Genomic DNA, 22,206 nt, shown 5'->3' on the forward strand with positions numbered 1-22,206 from the left:
TCCAAGGACCTCTTGTTAGATATTCATTATTTATCTGCTAGCATTTTGAGACCGTGGTGTTTTTATGGCTTGCAAATATGACTTCCTTAAATAATTTATGGCTAAAATTTGACTGTTAAATAATTTATATTTGCTAAAATGTGAGCATTTTAGAGAATATTTTCAATTGGTGAAAATGTTTCATTTGAGTATTAGTCCTTCAGGCTCATGCCCAGTTCTACATCACATGGAATATTGTGATAAGACCATTTCTTATGTATTCAATAGACATAAAGTAATCTTGCTATGGAAGGCACTATTACTATATTGCAATATAAGAGAAATACCCAATTATAAAACTGTCCCCAAAACATTTTGAAATTGCCTTAAGAGTGAATGCATTTCAGAAACAGAGAAGACAGATTCTTGGTGTCCATCTAAAGTGGTACGTTACATAGGTTATACTGTAGGATAGGTTATACTGACTAGCATGTACTGTACTAGCATTAAATGGAAAGCATATGGTTTTGCAGTGACAGAGACTCAGAACTTTTTGCAAAGAATTAAAATACTTACCTGCTATTTTAATGACTAAAGAAAGTGAACGTTTCCTAATATTTTAGTTGAGTCAAGATCACTGGCATACTTCTGTAAAGGGAAGACTTCTCACGCATTCTGTTGTTTTTCTCCCAGTTCCTAGCTGTATTATAACAAGAACTTAGTAAATGAGATCTCCAGCCAGAGCTATTTGCCTTTCCTTTGCTTTCCTGGCTTGCACCGGGAGCACAGTGGGCTGTGTGCCACTGGAGAAACACCAATACCCCGAATCTCAAAGCTGCCCTGTTTCCGTGCAGCTATAGTGTTCCTTCGAATCTGAAGACTGGTGAATGGCCTCCTCAGATAAGTTCCTTCTGTATAGTTGCCAATAGCAAGAAAGTGATGCATTTCTAAACATGCCGTGGCTCCTTTTGGTGTTTATTTTGGCATTGAAGAAGTGGAACTAGATCTTCTGAGTGTGAAGCATCGTAAGTAAATGCTGGCTCTAGTGAGGGACAGGGGTAGGTGGTTCAGTTACCGGCTTTGTCCATTTCTTCAAACCACTGATTTTCTGCAGGAAGATGAAAAATAACATGAATTCACAAATTCTCAATTGCCTCTGAGAGGACCACTCAGCAAATGGGGTCCACTAGGATTTCCATCACCAGGCAATTAATGCTGCCAGTGATAGATGTGATTAATAACTCATGAGCTCTTTACTACCCAGCTCTTTACAGTTGCATAAATCAAGGTTACATGGCATGCTTCCCACGAATGCTTCAAAGAGGTGCAAGCATAGTAAATGGAATATATGGGGTTTTCTTTGAATATTTCTCTTACTGAAGTAGAATATATTTTCCCAGTGATCAGAAGATGCAGCAGCTTGCTTTGTTTGTGACAGCCAGATGTAAAAGTCACCCAGCCTGAGCTATGGTGGAGGGAGGCTGGGTTTCCCAGTACCGCCCATGCTTGCTCACTCATATTCATTTAGAGAGGATTATGCTTTTATCCCCTTTCTCTTGCTTCCCATTTTACGCTGAAAATGTCAGAGAGCACCTTTCCTTGGGACATGGGCTTTACCCTGAGGGCTGTGGGCAGTGCTTGGGATGCCTGGCTTGCAGCAGCAATCCTTTTTCACTGCACAGCTTAAAACTGTTCCAGAGGTTGGAATAAGAGCAGATTGTTCTCTCCTCTAGGATATTCTTATAGCGGCTTTTGAATTCTTTCTTTTCTAATTTTCAGCTTTTTTCCACTATGTTAATACAGATCTTCATTCCTGTATGTTAGATCCCAGTTATTATTATATTATTGATCGTCTGCACTCCACATCACTCTTACAGCTCTGAAAGGGGTTGCTACGATGAGTCTTAATTCTCTGGACTAAGGACTCTGTAGCTGGACTGAAAAGGCACAGCTGGAAAACTCAGTGACACAGGTGCTCTGGGCAAACTCACATGTGTCCTTCAACATGACATTCCTTTGTTCAAACAATATTACTGTATTTAATTATTACAGAACTCACAAATTCAGACATATCTCTGCTTGGATAATATGCAATATCCTTTACAATTTTTTTTTTTTTCTGTAGGCTTTCAGAAAGAGTTGTTAATTATATTGTTTCAGACATTAAGGCATTTTTATCTGAATTACTCCCTGGTCCTCACTTGTTTTTCAATACCATAGTTACTGGAAGGACTTCTCTATATTGATAGTTGAGGCGATAATTGTAAATTTCTTTGTAGCAAGGTACCTGATTATGTTGTAAGTATGACCAAGTGCATTTATTTCGTTTCCCTTAGGGTAATATTTTATCTTTTGCTTTACAGCACTTCAGACTTTTGAGTCTGCTGTTTGTAGAGTATTGCCTGTATCGTACGTCTGGGAAATTCCTCATGGGGTAGCGATAGCCACTATCTACAGACTTTGTGAAAAACAAGCTTAATGATCAATCCTGTATAAACTTTAGTCTGCAATAAGACCGTGTGTGATACTGTTGTCATGCTCATTCCTACTGCCTTTTGTATTTTTATTAATTATTCACTAGTTCATTCAGCTGGAAGTATCAGAAGACATTAAGTCATATGGAAGGCAATACCCAGTATAGCCCTTCTTTCTTTTTTCCAGATAGTTTTCATGGACTTGAAACTCTGTATTTCATTAAAAGAAAAAACTTTATTTGGAAAAAAAACTCTCCATAGTCTCCCCTCTTTGTGTGGATTATAGAGAAAGAAATCTTGATTTTTGGGACAACGTGAAGTTAAGAATGATCAACCACTTTTTTTAACCTTTTAAAACTTCTGCAGAGGAGGGATCATGTAGGTCAGACATCCCTTAGGGATCATGTTCTGGGCGGGTGCCACGGTCGCAGGTTAGGGCACATCCATCATGCAGCTGCTGAGGGGCACAAGTATGTTTGAAGAACAGTCAGTAGCCTGTCTTTGTCCTTGGCATTACTTTCTTATCCATGTGAAATGATGCATACTGTTTTAGTTCTTGATCTGGTCACAATAACGTACCTTTAGAAGTGTTTCAGAGCTTAATAAAGTTTATTGGGAGGTTTCTGAGGTGCTATTAAGCCTCCAGACAAACTGTCAGAGTGTATTGTGGTTTGCAGGCAGAACTGGCAAAAAGTGCCTGTTCTCACAACCTCAAATAAGAGTAGGTTGGAAAAAATAAAATCTGGGTCACTGCTTGTGATGAGTAAGCAGTTACCAGAGCGTCAAGCCATTTTTCCCCCCTCTGGGAAGCTGTAAAGAAACATCATAGCAACAAAATCCCAGTGCAGTTTATTAGGCCTCCCTTGCCTACGAGCTTTCTGTTACAAGTTACTATTTTTGTGGTTTTGGACTGTGTTATCCCTAACAAGGTTTCAGTTTCTTACCTTCTGTGCTCTTCCTGCTTGGTAGGTTTATTTTTCACGTGGACCACTATAGGTCATATTAATCTATGGAGTGTTTTACTGGAGTAAAACTGGAGTTTTACGGAATAAAAGAACAAACTTAGCAGTGCCATAAAGTTATAGTAGACTGCAGCACTCTAGACAGGGCAGTCCAAATGAAGATGGAAATTATAGCCCCAAAAGTTAGTGCAGTGTAGTTTAACAGATTAGCTCACTAATTTGTCTTTTCCTCATCTTAGGTTAGTAATTTTAGAGCTAAGCTGGAAATGCCCAGCCGAAACCAGGACACGAATATGAAGAGAGGAGAATGATGTGACCTGACTGACAACAGCAGAGTTGCAAATGAACTCCTGAGTTCTGTGTTTTGCTCTGACTTTTTGGCCCCCCTTTCTGTCTTAGCTTTCTCATCTATAAAACAGATAGGCTGGCCAGGTGGTGTCCACTTTGATTAGTTTTTGTAAAGTGCTTTAGTCACTCAAAGTCCTCTTTCAGCACTAATTACTCCTTGAGTGTATTCGTGCGTGGAAGCGAACAGGCAGTCTGACTTCTGCTAGGAAGAATAAAATGCAGGAAGACGACGGAGGGCTGAGCCCAGGACAGACCGTACCTGGGCTTCGGGAGGGTGCCTGGACCCCAGCCAGCCTTCTGCGTCGTGTGCCCTGGAAGGGAATTAATTGTGAATTCTGGTGACACAGAGAGCCTTCAGGCAATGCTTGTGTCACAGGTCCCTGTAATAATCAGCTCCGTGCCCGTGCAAATCTGCAAGGTGTAAGCCTACACGCACGTGGATTCAGCAGAACAAAAGGCGGGCGGTGCAGGTGAGCCTCTGCCCCCGGTAGTGAGACACATCACATCACACGAGAGGAGGTGCCTTCTCTCTGCGCCGTGCAGAGGGTAGCCTGCACTGCCTATTCACCTTTGTAAAGCTTTACCTCCTTGTTACTTCTCCACAGAAACCTGCAAGCAGAGTACGACCGTTTGAAGCAACAGCATGACCACAAAGGACTGTCTCCACTGCCGTCCCCACCAGAGATGATGCCAGTTTCTCCGCAAAGCCCCCGGGATGCTGAGCTCATTGCAGAAGCCAAGCTGCTTCGCCAGCACAAGGGCCGCCTGGAGGCCAGGATGCAGATACTGGAGGATCACAACAAACAGCTGGAGTCGCAGCTGCACAGGCTCAGGCAGCTGCTGGAGCAGGTGAGTCCTCAGGCTTTTCTTCCAGATCTCTCTAGAGTCATCTTCCAAACAGGGTGTGAAGCATTATCAATAACGACAACAGACCAAGAAATCATCTGTAGAGGCTAGTCAGAGAAAAATACTAAATTGTTCTACAGGCTGCAAGTCAGAAGGTGAAATCATGTTTCGTGTTCTTATTTAGTCTTCTTCCTTGTTTTATTCAGAATTCAAATCCATTGTTTGCATGGATATATTTACTTAAAAACAGACAGAAAATTGTGTGCATTCATGGAATAAGTAAAAAATATAGAGATATAAAGATTTGTGCAACTGTACTGAGCTGTTAATAACAATCTCTTCTTTTTTTCTTCAATTTTCAGCCGCAGGCAGATGCCAAGGTGAATGGCACGACATTATCATCTCCTTCTACCTCTTTGCAGAGGTCAGACAGCAGTCAGCCAATGCTTCTTCGTGTAGTTGGCAGCCAGACTTCAGAAACCATGGGTAAGACAGCAAAGTTCCGATTGTGATAAAAAATAGTTATAGTCCCATTTTCCAGCAAAAAAATCCCTAAAGACAGAAAATACTCTGCTCTCCTGTTTAGTTCAAATGAGAACAAAGTAGCCATTTGCAATGGTCTTCAATGTCATCTGGCTGTTTACACTTTACATCTTCATTATGGTTCAGGCTTTTGCTTTTGATCATCATGCACACAGTAACATGGATATTTTGACATTAAACACAAACCTCAGCCAGGGCTTGACTTCTGAAAACAGATATCACTAAAAAGCTAACTATTTTATTCAAACTGACTTTCATCTATTAAGCATGACATGGCTGATTTAAATGTACATAGTATTAATTACTGCTGAGATGAAAAGTATGATTAGTCATCCCCATGTTAACTCATGTGATCTTATTTTTAATATGTCATGGCTCAATCAGTAGGATTGAGCTGTCACTCATAGCCAGTGCCCATCTAGTGTCTTTCCTAAATATCACATCAGATGTGATAATGAACATCATATGAGTTGTGGAGTAAGGTTAAGTAATAATATTCTATAGCTAGAGGCTGGAATTATTATTTTTGTGCTTTTAGTAACTACTCTGTAGCATTTTCCTAATTTCCTATCTGTTATAGAATTAATAAGTATTTATTACCAAGTAGTAAGGATTTTCTGCTAGTAAAAAAGCAATCAGCTGTTGCAGTATCTTTAAGCAAATGTACTTAAATTACTTCAACAAGATAATATTTGAAGTCTGGTGATAATATTCAGCTTCATACACAGAAATTTATTGTGTGTGTATTAGAGAGAGGCTTTGGGGGAGAGTGAGAGGCTTAAGTGAGAGCTTTTCTCTTCACTGCAGTTAGTGAAAGAGTCGATGACAGTGAGCAATTGAATGGGAGGGGACGTTCTGCTGAGTCTGAAGTGCCATCGTGGTGGGAGATACAGCTTGTTCAGGGGCCTTTTCTTCCATCCTGAGCATAGGCAATAATGTCAGCCTGTGCCATTATCAAATAAGATGGGTTCTGTATGCCCTACCACAAAAAATGTGAAATAAATTTTACCTTTAGGAATGCTTAAGTTAAATCCCGGGAGTGAGAGTACAGTTGCAAGTAACAGCAATTTCATTTGAATCTTTCTTTATCTTTCTTTAATGGTATTACTAGTGAGTAAATATTTTGCAACAGGGTAGACAAAATGTATCAGTGGAGTAATTTGCATGGCTTTCTGATGAAATATCATGAATTTCATCACATAAAATATGTTAAAATACACAAGAAAAGATAGGAAGACAGTGGTTCCCAGCCATTTTATTAAAAGTCTTGTCGTTTCATATTTTATTGTTTAGCAGGACAAAATACAGTAACGTACTTCTTTCCATTTGACTCGATATAACATTATTCCCATTTAACTTGTGAGACTGTAATTAATTAGCACACATATAATCATATAAACTGCTAAACCTTATTTAAAGCAAATATTTAGACATGAATTGGGGTTTTTTGTTTGTTCGATTGAGCCAATATGTGGAAGGGCACTGAGATGTTGAATCATTATCAGTATGATCGTGTTGAGACTCAGCAAAGCACACTGTTGGCAGCACGGAGCAGAGCTTATAAAAAGAATTACTAACCGAGCTAACAAACCGCAACTAATTCAGTTTGTCGAGTCTCCTTTCACACTAGAAAGCTTTGTTTGCTAGTCTGAGAGTCTTCTGAAGCACAACTTAAAATATTCTTGAATTGTGAAGGGAACCAGAGGGGTGTGGTAAATAATGGTCCCATGCAGCAGTGCCCAGTAATGTGGGAGTCATCATTTTCGAGAAAATACTGATGATCTCTCAGTCTCTCAGGCAATGAGGTAACGTAGTGGTAGCTTTTATGTGTTTTTCTTTTTTAAAGGAGACCTTAGGTTTTTTAATTTTAATGTAGACCCGTTGCACTTCTCTGTCTCTCTGCTTTCCCAAGGAGAGATTACTGTAAAAGGTTTTCCACCAGCAGTGTTGTCTGGCTGTTTGGTAAAAGCAGCAACCCAGTCAGATCCTAATTTACAAATAGAAGAGCTTATCCCTTGATAACCTGAAATACACCTGGGCAAGTGGAAAGGTTCTGCTTTTCTTCTCATAGAGTCCCAATGGGAAAGTCCTGATCTTTGGCCTTTTTCCCCCAGTAATGTAGCAGCAGAGGAGCTTCTCTGAGGCATATGAGCCAGGAGGTTGTTCCTGAACTTTAATTCGTTCAGGTACCACCAGAACATTTGAGACCCAGCCAGCTCTCCAAGCCTTTTGTAGAAACACAAATGGGGAAGACTGTTTTGGGTAAAGAGAGGTAACTGAGGTCTGAAGGTGTCTTTACTTTTGTCGGGTTGCTTGGCTGATGTCTTATTTTGTCACTTACAAAATAAGTGACAAAAATGCTGTCACACACAAAAAATTTAAGTCACACACAAAGTGACTTAAATGCTCAGAAAAATCATCCAAATGAGAAAAAATAAAATGAATGCATTTTAAATAAAAGATACAGCAGTCTTGAGGGTCAACACAGTTCAGTTTGTATCAGCGCTTACCTGGACATTTGGAAATCAGTACCTGTCCTCCGTTCTTCTTGGCCAGGGCAGCAGAACCACTGCCCTCTTCTTTCGATCTTTAGGGCTAGGTGGTTTTCTGCAGGTATGCTGATAAGGTCCTTGGCCTGGGTAAAAGCAGTAAGATCTCGCTCTGAGTTTTCACCTTGACATCCAGCAGAGGCCGGAAGGACATTACGTCTGCTAAGGCACCTCTGTTGGTGCAACACTTGATGCAAAAGTAACTCATGGTGTGAGTTGATTTGTGTGAACCCAGCACCAGTTGAAAGCTGACCAAACTGCAAGCAGTCTCAGCAGCTATTTTTAGACCGTTAATGGAATAAAAGAAGCTGATACGAAGACCATCATTTATATGAATTAAGTGCTTCTTGCAGACACTTTACCCCACTTCTTGTACTGGAGTGGGAAAAATTACTCTTGATCAGTAATAACTCTTGTGAAATTTCTGGCCCTAAGGTGAGGCCGACACTAAGCCTGATAGTAGGAAATATGTGCAGTCCTGAAGTGTTCCTTTAGCATCTCTTTTAGTAGGCTTTCCACTAGCACGGAGCACCTCAGTGTTTAAAGAATGTAAATGCTAACAGAAAATCAGGCAGTTTATTACTCAAGTTGAGTAGGGCAAGACATGTTAGAATAAAGGGTCATTAAGTCACTTTCAAAATCAGGATGTACCTCTCATGGTTATTACAGCAAGCAACATTGCTTCTGTGTTTTAATAGGGGTAAAAGAAATCTAGTAGAAAAGGAGAATCTCACTCAAAGTATATCTTTCAGGTGTATTCTTTTTTCGGATGCTTTATTTGTATTGGAGGCTAGGGTCTACAGTAAAATCAACATATGGATTTTAGTTATCTGAAACCATGACCAAAAAAACCCCAGTAAAAATAAAATGTATTGAATTTCCCATTAAGCTGCTGCCCTATAATCAGGTTATAGAAATTATTCAGTGGGCGAAATGTATTTCGCTTTATTAAACTGCTGCTAAACCCTTTTACAGTACAATTGAATGTTCTTGGAGCGCCAATCTGATGCAATTAAACTGTCAGAAATATTAATACTGATGCAGATGAGAATCTAGGTTTCTACTGATTTACGCAGCTAAGCAAAGCAGTGCTAACATGAATCCAGCACTATTAGAAAGCTGCTCAATAGCAGCACTCACAACAGCAATTTCTTTTTCCATTAATAGAATAAGAGAAGCTGAAACAATGAGTGTCATTTATGGAACTAAATGTTCCTAGCAGACATTTTACCCCACTTCTTTTACCAGAGTAGATTATTTCTTAAATCCCTTTGTACGAATTAAAGTCAGTGTTAATTGTTTAAAATTCATTGTTTAATTTCACTTAGATCCTTAAAAGGAAAGAGAAACATAACAGTCAACAAAATTCACCTTTAAAATTTTGGTCATATACTAAGCAGAAAATGTGTTTAAGTGAACAGCCTTAGCTTCGTGAAGGACAAATGCAAGAGCAAGCTGCTAGCAAATGGTTTTATAGTGGCTCTCATGCAGTGGTGTGGATTTGCTTTCCAGGTGAGGATGAGCTGCTCAGCCCTCCCCAGGACACAAGCACAGGTTTGGAGGAAGTGATGGAGCAGCTGAACAACTCCTTCCCCAGCTCCAGAGGTGAGCGCTACTGCCTGCAGCAGATGAGAGGGAAGAGGATAAAAGTGCTTTCTGTTCCTTGATGTTTTCAGGGGGTTGTGTTTTGGTTTCAGGTTTTTTGCTGCTCTTTGTCTTCATTTTAAAAATAGCTGTAGAGAAACCTGTCTTATTTAGAGTGGAGAAGCAGCCTGCTCCTCCTTTACCTTAAGCTACCTCCACAGGTAGCCCTTGCTAGATACATGGATGAAACAGTGTCTGTCTGAGACTCTTTTTTCCTGAGCATTTTCTTCTCTTACCTTTTGCCATGTTCATTTTCTCACAGCTTCTCTCCTTTTCAGTCAGTCCCCTTGCTGATTTATTTTTAATACATGTCTTAGCACATTTTTCTTCTGTCCTTAACTTTCTAAAAGAAGAATCTGGTTCGAAATAATATTAAAGTTCTGAGTCAAAGTTCTCAACCTTGTAGCACTTGGGCCCCCAGTGATAGAGGAAAAACAAGTGGGCTGCTCGTTTGTGCAGCATAGGCTGCACTTGGGCATACAGCCACAGCATTTCTTTCAGTGTTTCTGTTTTGCTCATTCCTGTTGTTTGCTAAAGATAAGCATTTGTATTACTGGGATTTATTTGTTCAACCTTTTTTCATTTAAGAAGGTCTTTTCTGAGCCCAGAGAAAATACTCTGCTACCAAGAAAAATGGCTTAGATTCCTAGCAGGAGATGGGAAGTTTGGGATATTACCTGTTGCTGTGAAAGAAGGCTCAGATATAAATCTCTTGGCAAAAGAAAGTCCTGGTGTCTACTGACAGCCTGTTAAGTGGATTTCAGGAGGGGCATAGACTTACCGCAGGGCCCCTTGCACAGGTTTCACACATCACCCAGAGGTTCTTCTTTAGTAGATAAATGCGTTAACCATCATGCTAGGCTTCCAGTGAAGTCAAGTTTTCTCCATCCTTTGATTTCAAAGCAAGCTCAGCTCTCACCAGTCATCATCTGTGAGCAGTGGAAAAGGAGAAGGCAGTATAAACTGCGTAAGATCTCATGCTATAGATCAAAAGATGGAATCATTTAGAAAGATGTTATTGAAGAAAATCTAATACAATCTATAGTTAACTACATTCATCTCCACCTCAACATTATATGAAAAAGTCGTATGTCCAGCCCTCATTTTGCCTAGATATTAATTATCAGAGACAGCAGATGAAAAATCTGTCAAATATTGGTATGTAGCTAAAAATGGACTTATTTTTCAAGTTGCTGTGTACACAAGGTTGCAATAGACAGTGCTTTCTTATCAGTGACCATCATTTGTGTAAAGATGTTGTATTTAGGAGATCTTGCATAGTCATATGTGTCTAGATGTAGATACCCCATGTGTTAAAATATTCACCAAATGTGGTATCTAACTTGTAATCATAGCTGATGACACTGACAAACAGTGTTTCTTTTTAAAAACAAGCTTAGTTTTAAGTAAAATAGGAGCAATTTACGAAACAACAGTTAATGAGGTATTTGAAATACAGTGGTTTGTTTCCTGTGTATAAATAGGCAGAGATCAGTCTGTTAGATATCACTCCCTACTGACTGAGAATGGAAAAGGTTTTAATTTTATTAGTGAAAAATACAAAGCTTCATGAGTCAAACTGAGAGAATATAAAGTTTAGTGGAAAAAAAAAGATTTGAAATCGATAAATTCAGTTAATATTTTAATTCTGCAAGTTAAGCTATAACTTCACATTTTCAATTCTGGTGATGCAAAATGTGGTCATTTAAATACAGAGAAAGAATGTATTCCCTTATTTTGTTTCTCCATTCAGCAACTATGTTACAAGTGTAGCATGTGATCACAAGCATCCCTAAAAGAGATTGCGGCTTATATACTTTCCTGCCTGACTAGCAGGAGTAGAGGACAAAAATACTCTCTAGCTGTGCGGAGAGCTGCGAGCAAGGAGGAGGCGTAGTCTTTGTTTGACATGTGTCTTCTTCTGTCCTCCTCAGCCAAGCCGTGAGAGGAGCTTCTGGTGCAGCAGCCAGGAGCAGACGCAGGCCATCAGGCAGGGTCAAGCTTCCCACAGGACTTTTCTTCTGGGCCTGACCAAGGCACTGTTGGGCTGAGCCAGAATCTGCCTCTTCCTCTTTCTTTGGCTACACAAAAAGATTAGTCCAGCTAGGAGAAAAAGACGTTCACTTTTTGGATAATTGTACTAGGTTTTGGCTAAAGAGATTAGGACCTTGATTAGGTTTCTCTGTTCTTCATGTAGCTTTTGATGCATTTGCTCAAATGCCAGGTTTGTGTAATTGTTTCTGGCTGAGGAATAGGAACAGTCAGGCCCTCTGTGAGAAATAGTTTGTCCTACAACCAGTGCAAATGGATTTCCATTCACTGGTTGATGTAGAAGGCTACTGACATCGTCAGGTTTGCTGGGATCTCATGCAAACTTCAATTATTGGAGTTTTCTTGTACTCCCATTTTAACGATTAAATGATATTCAACTGATACCCACATAAACAAAGCTTACATCCACAGCTAATTTGCCGCAGCCTCATGTAGACCTTCATTGTGAGACGAAGGATGCTGTGGTCAGTCAGATTCCACAGGCATCAGGGATATGACTTATGATTTACAAGACTGCAGGAAGGAGAAAAAGAAGAAGAGTTGACTGGTCTCAACAAACCACTGAATCAGGGGCCTTCTTGCTTTTGTGAGGTGCAAATCTGTGTCTCAGGTTTCCAATCTATAACAAAAGATCAAAGTGTAATTGCAAAGGAGTGAAAGCAGTTTGGCAAAGCGGCCTGAGAAGAGGGCATAGTGTAAGGATTCAGGCGTGCTGCAAGTAATATTTTATTTCTTTGCATTACAGGTTGCATTGAATCCTAGGCTGTTTGTAGGTATTCAGGTAACAGAACAATAAGCTCAAACAAGTGATGAGCACAGATCTATAAAGAATACATTTTCTTGTATTAATTCTTACTAAGTAGAATGAAAAAATTATCAGATGGAAGAAACTCAGTCATCCCAGTCTGGCATTCAGAAGTGTGTTGTGATACAGGAGCTTATGAAATATTATTTGAAAGGTGAATTCAAACTACTTGGGTAAAGTGGCACCACGTGTGATGCATACTATCTTTAGGAATTAAAACTAGAAGGAAGATGGATTAAATGCCCAAGATTGACTAGTACTAGAAGTAGCTTTGTTTATTTCTATGCTAATGCTCCAGAAGGAGAAGTCTGCTATGACATTCACAGACCATGCAATTCCAGAAGAGCTGCAGAGGACACAGGGCACTTATCAAAGCCTACCTAGATTGAAAGTGAGAATAACAAAATGAAATCCAGGAAGGGACAAATGTCCAGACAAATAACCTGAAATTTATACATGGAATCAATTGAGGAAATCTAGGGATGTATTAAAAGGCCTGGGAAGTTACTGGCAGGACATTAAATGTGGGTTTTCTTTGTGGCCTGTAAAAATAGGCATATTAAATTTCAAGCTAAATGTCCAGCTCCAGCACGTCACAGCATAGGGAGTGATACGTCTTTTGAATCGGGGACATAATTCTGGGTATCCTGTTGCCATTAGGCTAATGACAACTTGAAGGAGTGCAGAACAATATGACAAGAGCAAACTGGACTCGGGAGGCTTTGGTTCATGAGAAAAGTTCAGAGCTTAATAAGCAGTAAAGAGAGAAAAGGACTGAATTGCGGTGGGTGCGTGGGTGCACAGATGTATAGTTGAACATCACAGGATACAAATAAAAAACAAAATATTTAGTCTAAATATCATCGAAAGCATCTGAAGAGTAAGATTTGCTCAGGTTGGGAAACAGTTTTCTAAAGCAAGTAGTAGCTCTTACTTTGGACTTCTGAAACAAAGCAGTAAAATGTAGTAGTAATTGTCACTCAGCTGGAGATAGGTTCGGTTTGATTATGATATTTTCCAAGCTTTTGCTGCATAGAGTTGTTTTTAAAAGGGCATCAAGGCTTCATAGCATCATTTTGAATGTATTTTAGAGAAGCATGTGTTAAGCAAATTGTGTCATAGACCTTCATAAGCAGATCTCACATGCAATAACTTGTGTTACTATATACCTTTTATAGGGTTCTTTTTGTTTCTCCAGTTTAACCTTTTGGCAGTTCTTGGCATTTCCTAAGGAGCAGAGGACCTCCATGCTCCTTGCACAGCTGACTGTTGCTGCCGAAAGCTGTTTCATTTCTGGAGAGGGAAGTTCTGCTGAATACCTGATGATTGCTGTCCTTAAGGAATTTTTCTTTCCTTTTAATCTACAAGGTTTCCCATCCATTCCTCTTTTACTTTGCTGCTCCCAGCAAATTCACAACTGCTGCAGCTGCTTCAAACAGCTGCTGTGCTAACTCAAAACAGATGTCAAAGCCAGAGGTCTGACATTTAGTGGAAATCTACCATTAAATACCACCTCAGTGGTTTATTTGACCCTGTTTGATAATGGGCCACCGAGGAAAACATTTTCACGCTGTATTTGTGCCCAAGCTACTAAATCTCCAGGGAACTGGTTCACAGTTAGAAAGTAAGATTGGCAGGCCAGTATTTTGAAAGCCAAATTCATCCCTCCTGCAGCACTGAGGACAAACAAGTTGCACCGCTTCAGGTGGATCTCATGGTGGACCAGGCTGTGTTTTGTGTTTATGGTTTTGTAGCAAATGCTTTCTATGAATGAAGCTCAGAGGGGAATTTAGGAGCAGAAGTTCTTGAGCTAACTGAAGTTGGTGAGAGAGCTTCCCAGGCTGTCAGTGCAGAGCCCTTGCTGGTGGATAATGAGGAAGTGGGAGCCAAGAAGTAGTTAGAAATGAGACCATGATGGCTTAAAAGGGATAAAAGGCCAGGACATCACATGAAAACATTTGGAGAGGGATCGGTACTCACCGTTATTACTTAACGTTGTATTGCTTAATACAGATGTTGTCTTGTGCAGGGAAATTAAAAGACCCCACAGCAATAAATAAATGGCACGAAGAATAGCACCATCTTTTACAAGTTTTGTTTTATTTTTATCTCAGTCACGTAAGATTTGACTTATGTCACACACCAGACACATTCTCTCCTCTCACTCTTGCATCAGCCAGGCTCTGTCATGAATGGGACTAATGTCCTAAGTGGAACTAGCAACTTTCAGCACTGCAAATAATGCAGTTTCTCTTATTCTGACGGTAAAACGTCTTACGACACAGGCTTTTCTTTTCACACTCCACTGAATCAATGGAAGAGTACCCTGGAGTTATTATACTGTCGGGTATTCTGGAAATACTCTTCCAACTGAGCTACCCTGGCCTCTTCTGGACTGTGTCCCCTTCTCTGTGCTATGGTCTACATCCCACATCAGTGAGCCCAGCTGACTGAGATCCCTTATCACTCCCCTGTGGCACAACAGTACTGAAGTGGCTGAGCTTCTCTGCAGATTTCTGCTGGGATAGTGATGGGGAGGACTAGATCTTTTGTGATTTATAATGCTCAGTCCTGATGTAAACTGAGAATATGTTAATGAATTTAGCAAAACTTCGGGGAATTTTTTTTTTAAGAAAAAAAGCTGTTTGCAGATCAGATCTCTCCCCTCTGCAGCCCATCCCTCTCCTGAGTTCAGTGAGAGGGGCAGCGCAGGAGATGCTTTGTGCTCTCTGCTTTGATCTGAATCTGCATAGATGCATGAAGTTTTTATTAGTGCCTCTGCTTTCAGGATTTATTTGATCACTCTCTGTGTACCTTTGCCTGTGATACAATGTCCTGTAGATTTCCAAAAAAGAAAAAGACAGACTCTTCTATTTTGTAAGGGCAGGAAATCTTGATTTGAGCAGGAGTAATAGATAATTAGGCACCCGTGGATCGTGTATCAGTATTTTGATGCCTTATAGAATACAAATTTTCAGAACTGCGGCAATACAAACTTCTTCCTCTGCAATTTATGCCAAACCATACTCCTTGCCTTAAAACTTAGAGACATGCATTCATTCATATGCAAAGAAGAAAATAAAGTAAAATCCATTAAACCCTTTTTAATCTTCCTCCAAAAGAAATTAGCTGTTACTGTAGTAGTGCTACTCTTTGTTGCATTTAACAAATTCTAGGGCTGATTACTCACCACAGACTTTCCTCACCAGCTGTTTTGTGTGGCGCAGAGCTACCCAGTTACCTTTAAATACTTTCATTTTCAAGCAGAGTCCAGTCTGTCTCATGTAGGTATTTCAATTAGACACTGTGTAGCTGCAATTCTAGGTGCTTTTGCAGACAGGTAGGCATTTCTTAAGACCTCCAAAAGGATCCAGTATTTTGCATGTTGGCAGTTCCTTCTTTCCTCTTGACCCAAGCTAAACTGTCTTCTGCTGGATCTCATTCATGCCCCAGGACTCTTGCACACCCAGCTGTACCATGCTGCAGTTTCTGGAGGCCTTAGGCAGATCACCTACTCAGCTAAACCTTGGGGCTCTTCCTCAGAAAACGGCCAAAGTATGCAATGGATATATGATGTATATATACAGCATATATCCATACATGCATGTATATATGAACGTATACTTGTATATATGTATGTAGGCCATAATAAAATGTAAAGTGTCTGGATGAATTAATTTGATGTTGAGGAAACATGATTTTATCTTCCATTTTCAAGGATTTTCTGTTACATGATTTATATTAGTGAGAGGTTCTCATCTTCCCTCCTGGGAGGTATTTTTTAGGGAATTCATGGCTCCTGATAAAAGCACCAGAGGAGGTCACAGGCTGCATAGGCGCTCGTGTAAGTCCTGGAGAGTTAGGCAGGCCTGCGAGGTGAAGTCCTTAGAACTGAAGCGACACCTCTCCTGGCCATCAAGCTCGCTCTGGTACCTCTGTGCACCACCAGCACGGGTGCTATAGACACAACCTGAGTCGAGGCTCCCCTTAGGAGCAGAATAAAAACCCACATGCAGAGCACGACTTCAAAGCTATTATTATCATTTCTAATAGTAAGTATGCTATTGGGAAGAGGGAGAGGGGAAGGAAGGGAATAAAACTTCCTGTTCAGTAAATCATAACCTTTCCTGTCCAGGCCCTTCAGAGGTTGCCTGGGCTGTTTCCGATGCCTGGAGTTTGTAGCTGAGCAGTGGCTCTGACCTGTCGTGGTCAGTGATGCCATTCACTTCCTCCGTCCTCTCCTCCTCTCCTTTACCACCTCTGCTCAGCTTTGCTCTGTTGCTGACCCTTGTTCTGCTCCTTGTAAAATACCTGCAAAGCTATTTATTGTCTTCCTTCCCTTCTCCTGCAGGCTGCCATATCTAGAAAAAAACTCGACAGCGATTAGGTTACTGTTACACTGACCGGTGTGTTCTCCCATCTATATCTGTCTTTCTCTCCATTGTCGCATACGTCGTTTACAATTACATCATTTACAACAGCTCGGGGGCAAAAATCATCCTCTTTCTTGAACAGCATCTACCGCAGTGACTTTCTCGCCTAAGGCTACACAGTCTGGCCATACTGGTGCTTGCAGTAGTGTACCAGTGACAGTGGGACGCTGCTTCTGGAGGCAGCAAGCATCTTATTGTCACCGGCTATGTGATGGGAAGGGGGGCGAGGGGGTGTTTCTGCTGTTGATTGACATCTGGCTTTCTTTTTTTAAAAAACAAATGTCCTATGATAAATGTTTGAGAAGAATCAGTATGATCAAAGTATGGCTTCCGTGAAAGCTCGTCAGGAACATCTTTTCAGCTAAACCATTAATGACTCCTCTGTTTTGGCAGTACAACTTGAAAGTGATGAGATACTTTCCCTTTTTTCCCCTTTTACTTGAATTTTTTTTCTCTCTTTCTCGCTCTGCCCCTTCAGTTTTACCATGTTTGCAGATCAGCTTGTTGGAAACATCTTTTGGAATGTATTTATCTTGAATGTGGGCACGTTATATTCCAGCGTACAGCTCTAGGTGTAAAATGTGTGTGTGTGTAGACATGCATGTATATATGAACGTATACCTGTATATATGTATGTAGGCCATAATAAAATGTGAAGTGTCTGGATGAATTAATTTGATGTTGAGGAAACATGATTTTACCACTAATACTGATTAGTAGAAGTACTCAAATTGAGGAAATTCGGATGCTTAGGAAGTGAATTCAGATCTTCTCTGCCATCTTTATCCTCAAGTGAAAGGCCTGTAAGTTGGTTTTAGTAGTTTTCTCAAGTGTTTTCGCTAGGTTGAAACCAAGCTGCAGATTACAGAACTGTTCTTGAACAAATCAGCTCAGAATCATCAGTGGATTTCAGTGTACTTTCACAAAAGCAGAAATGCGGTTATTTTATATTAAATTCCTAAACGGAAGTTGAAGCGTCTCTTACAGTATAAAATATATATTCACGTGTGGTTTTTTCCCTTTCTTTTCTGATATTTCTTCCACTTCCTCTCTCTGTTCCTAAAGGAAGAAATGCCCCTGGAAAGCCAGTGAGAGAGGTTAGTGAGATGCAGGCTCACTGCCATGGCTTCTGTTTGTCACAGCTTGCTTTCTGTGCCCAGCATGCGTGTGACGGCAGCACGGGTTTGCTTGGGTTTGGTGAAGGGGGGGGGTGGTTTTATTTTGCTTTGGGTTTTGTTTGATTTTGCTGAGTGCATTCCCCACGTGTGCTCTAACAGTAGCGTACCTCTCAACTTTCAATGGAGGCAATGTCAGCTCAGGGATCTGCATTTTCTTACATCCTCCCAGAGGTGGAAACTCAGGAATAGGGAGGAGAAAATAATGCATTGAAATTAAGCCTCTGTATGATAAATGTGGTCAGCAAATATGCTGCAGTCATTGACTTATGTTCTGTTGCTCTTGTATGTAAGCACAACAGGGGGACCCACGTCTCTTGCTGTTCTGCTTACATACTCACAATTGTATTTACGTATATGTGCCAGTATACCAACCATCATCTCCAGTTATTAAATCGTTTTTTTCTTTTTCTTTAGAACAGTGAGAGTTGAGAGGTATAAGACATTCAGGTGTTTTAATTTCCTGATATACTATTGCAGAACGAAGAATGCTACTAACATTCACCAGCTCCACAGTGTTGTATTCAGCAATGCAAATGGGCGATGGTTTTCACTGTGCACTTCGGACATGGTTGGTTTGATGCAAAATAGATTTTAGAATTTGTACGTTGCTGCTTGTTAATGGAGGAAAACGTTTTGTGCTGTGTTGTCATAGCACCTTTGAAAGTATTTTCAGAGAGTCTTGATTTTTCCCCTGTGAAGCTGCTCTTCACTCGCCAACCAGATACAACATCTGAAAGATGAATTCCTAGCGAAAATTATTATTAAAGATAAAATATTCAGAGACTGCCTGAGTGCAGTTGCAAGTAGCTGTGAAATGACCTTTCCCACACAGAAGATGTTCAGAGTGGATGAGGCAGAAATTGAAGGTTAACCCGGTTTGCAAATTTCTGCTGGTGCAGAGAGGGGGGCTCATGGAAACACACTGCACTGGGGTTTTTAGCAGAGCTGTTGTGACCCCAGTCACCGGCAGGCTACCCTGGGTAAGCCAGGATTTGTTCTAGTGCGGTGCCTTGTAATACAGTGGTTCTCTGCATTGGCTGTAGGAGCTGGCACAGGTCCAGCTACTTCAAGGAGTAAGATCCTCAGTGCAGGTTAAGTCTGTCCTCAAATGGCAGGTCCTCTCATATGGATCAAAAAAGGGTACTTGGCATATCATCAACAGGCTGCACCAGTCCAGAAATTTTGTGGAAATGATTTCATATTCAGCCCTGCACGTTCTCAGCTCATGCAGTCTGAGAATTGTTCTCCAATTCAGCAAAATAGGTTGTTGATTTCCACTATCCTCAGTCATATTTATGCATAGTATTCAGAAAAAGCTCCTGCTGCTGAGGGCATATTTCATACAGGTAATGAGAAAAAAAAAGAAAAATTAGAAAAATGGGCCTGTCCTACCTGATCAGATTCTAGCTGCTTAACCCTAAAAGTGTTGACTTCTTCAATGAATCGCTCAGCGCTCTCCAATTGTATTTGTCCTCGCTGATGGTTCCAGAGGGGGCTTGGTAACTTAAAGAGCTAAATATAAAACACAATTCTCCATCTGCTTATGAAGTGTATGAGCTAAGGTATAGAACAGCTTTTGCTTTATATGTGAATCCATTTGTGCAAAGGCAGATCATGCGGTTTTAAACCCACGCAGCCAGGTTTTGATCCCATTACTCACATTAGGTATTGTCTTCGTGTGTAATCCCATGGATTTCGTGGCATTACTCGATATGAATAAGGGTATCAAAATCCAAGCCACCAACAGGAAGGATTTTTCTTTTGTTGGGGAAGGGTTAGAAATCTGTGCTGCTAAAAAAGGCACTGCGTTGTTTTGGGGTTTCTTAATTTACTTTCTATCGACTCTTTTGAGTCTGAATGCTCCACGTTTATTACTCTGACAAGCTGTAGTATAAGATAGGTATTCAGTTACTGCGCCCTCACCCAAGGGCCTTAATTCCAGTAGAGCCTCTAAAGCAAATTCAGCAGATGTGAAACGCATCATTCTATATGTGACCAGAAGTGATGTAGTTAGTGTCTGCAGAAATAGGTGTCTTCTGCTTTCAAAGCAAATTAATATCCCCTCCATTTTATAAGTCTAAGTTAATACTGTCCATGTCCATTTTGAGCTTTATTGCTGCATTTCAAAGTGTGTGCTAGTTTTTTTCTTATACAGCAGCATCTTTCAACCTTTCAGTGCCTCAAGCACGGAGAAAACTTTCTCAGCTTTAATGTTTAAAAAAAAAAAAAAAAAGAATTGAATTCATGCCTTCTTTGGTGGCATTACTTTAAAAATATGGATAATAATGAGTGGAAAGCTATGATTTATATTTTTCTGACTGCTTTTAGGACACTATTTTTCTCATTTTCTTCTTAATTAAAACTGTCAGTGTCCTATGTTTCAATCTTAGAGGGCAAGCAAGCAGTATGCAACAGAAAAAGCAGAGCTATATAGAAACAGTCAGTGAATTTGAGCTCTTATTTAGGTAACAGGCATTATAGAAGAGGGTGCATTCAGTACCAGGAAATTATTGCATATGTTGTTCTCAACTATTTCCAGCCTTGATTGTCCTAGCTGTTACTCCCATCTGCAAGAGAGGCAAAACTGCTGGCGGTGCAGTGACACCCAGCTGAGGGTTCGCCAGTTGAGTGGCTGGAGCACAGCTATGTTGCCCGTTCTTCTGGCCCATCCTCTCATCCCGTGACTGTCCCGGAGACTGCAGTCCCCAAGCCGTGGCACTTTACAGTCCAGCTGTTAAGATAAACTGCAATCAGCAGTGGTTTGTGGCCATGCTCTGAGCTGTAAACTCAGATGGCTCAGGAGGAGACACATGACTGTTCAGCTTTTCTGCAGAGGAAATTAAGACCTGTGCTAGAGAGGTAGCATGGATGGTGGGGGGCAGAGGGAGTCGCATCTCTTTGATCACCCCAGCATGCCTCTGTGCAGCTTTTGTGGAGGGAGATCGGATTCAAAGCATGGTTATTTCAAAAATATGGCAGCAATTAGCAGAGAAAAGAAAAAAAGACTAGCAGACATTCCTGTAATTTTTATGCATTAAAAGAATACCTGGGGATCCCTGGATGCATAAGGTCTTCTTGGCCCATGTTTTAGTTGCCTGAACAATTTAGCAGTTTGTACCTACTGTGGCATACTTCTGAAAGACTTTTTTCCATATTTTTGATGGAAGTTATTCTTTCTAGACCTAGACTCTTTCTATAAAACCAGCTTGCCTTTGTTACCTTTACAGCTCTGTATCTGACAGAACAAAATAGTATTAACAACTACTGATTTTTTCTGAAGATGGGGTTTAGCAGTTTGGGTTGCTCTAAATCCATGGAGGGTGATCACTCTTCCCGAGCTGGGAATGAGTGGTGCTGGAGTCCCTGAAGAGCCCTGGCATCCCATCGTTGCTTCTAGAAACAACAGGTCGCAACGAATGTAAACGAGAGATCTTGATCGCACAGGCAGCAGTGCCTCTCACGGCTGGCTACCCAGTTATGACTCTCACCACCTCCCTGTCTCGTGTCTGTAGGTTGCTGCAGGTGAGGAAAAAGAAAGCCTAGAGATTTCTTGAAAATAGTTTGCAGGGTCAGGATGTTTGTGGGGATGCTGCAGGTCACTCCGGTTGTGCCAGGGTTATTCCGATAAAGCCTTGATAGCACATGCTACAAAGGTACCTGAGCCATGTCAGAGTTTCGGGTAAGTAGAGCAAACCAGTGGCAGTTACCTTTCTGTTTTCGTAAGCATCTCCCATCTAAAATATGTTCTTGCTTTCATATGACTTCATCAAATTTTCACTTTCCATGGTGTAATTTGCTGGATTGATCTCAGCCTGCATGGTGCCAGTAAGAGAGATTATGCCTTACATCTAAAATAAATGTAGTAGCATACATTTATTTTAAAGTAAGGAATGTTGACTAAAACTTGGCAGGAATTTTTCATATGCTGTTACTTGACATGCTGATGTGCAAATTACAAGTTTTTGCTTAGGATTAATAAGATGGCTATACATTAATGATTTATGGATTAAACTGCTGTTTGATGCATCTGTTTCTCTCTGCATTAGTGCAATTAGCAAAATGTCACCAGATTAGAACGAAGTATTTCTTTGTACGGATATCTGGCAAACTGTGCTGCGCACAGCACAGCTCACTGTTGAATGAGCAGCTTGTTGAGTAGTTATCATTTAGATACGGCATAGTTTTGTGTAATGAATGCTACATTTAAAAAAAAAACCAAACAACTTTAAAAAGCTAGTATTTGAATGTAAAAGGTGGTAGTAGTTCTCCAGAAGAAACAAACTTCTCTGGATATTTCTCAGGTCATTTTTTTCCATTCCATAAATGCTGATGAATATTAACTAACATCACTCCAAGCTCCTGTGTACTGTAGAACTGTCAACAGTGCGTGACT

At 40.5% G+C, this 22,206-nt stretch overlaps 1 protein-coding gene across 12 annotated transcripts in view; it reads left to right on the plus strand.

Moving 5' to 3' along the window:
* The window catches only part of DMD (dystrophin), a 1,157,417-nt gene that overhangs the window by 1,130,935 nt on the left and 4,276 nt on the right, over window positions 1-22,206 (plus strand). For 8 of the 12 annotated variants that reach the window (XM_075520634.1, XM_075520651.1, XM_075520643.1 and 5 more), the window contains 3 exons: window positions 4,369-4,612; window positions 4,972-5,095; window positions 9,214-9,306. In XM_075520634.1, the coding sequence (XP_075376749.1) occupies window positions 4,369-4,612; window positions 4,972-5,095; window positions 9,214-9,306 (461 nt within the window). Of the gene's footprint in view, window positions 1-4,368; window positions 4,613-4,971; window positions 5,096-9,213; window positions 9,307-17,700; window positions 17,733-22,206 lie in introns of all 12 variants that reach the window. The other 4 variants (XM_075520648.1, XM_075520658.1, XM_075520710.1 and 1 more) reach the window with 1 other exon arrangement.

The sequence above is a fragment of the Mycteria americana genome, chromosome 1 (assembly GCF_035582795.1).
Source record: "Mycteria americana isolate JAX WOST 10 ecotype Jacksonville Zoo and Gardens chromosome 1, USCA_MyAme_1.0, whole genome shotgun sequence".
NCBI classification, from domain to species: domain Eukaryota; kingdom Metazoa; phylum Chordata; class Aves; order Ciconiiformes; family Ciconiidae; genus Mycteria; species Mycteria americana.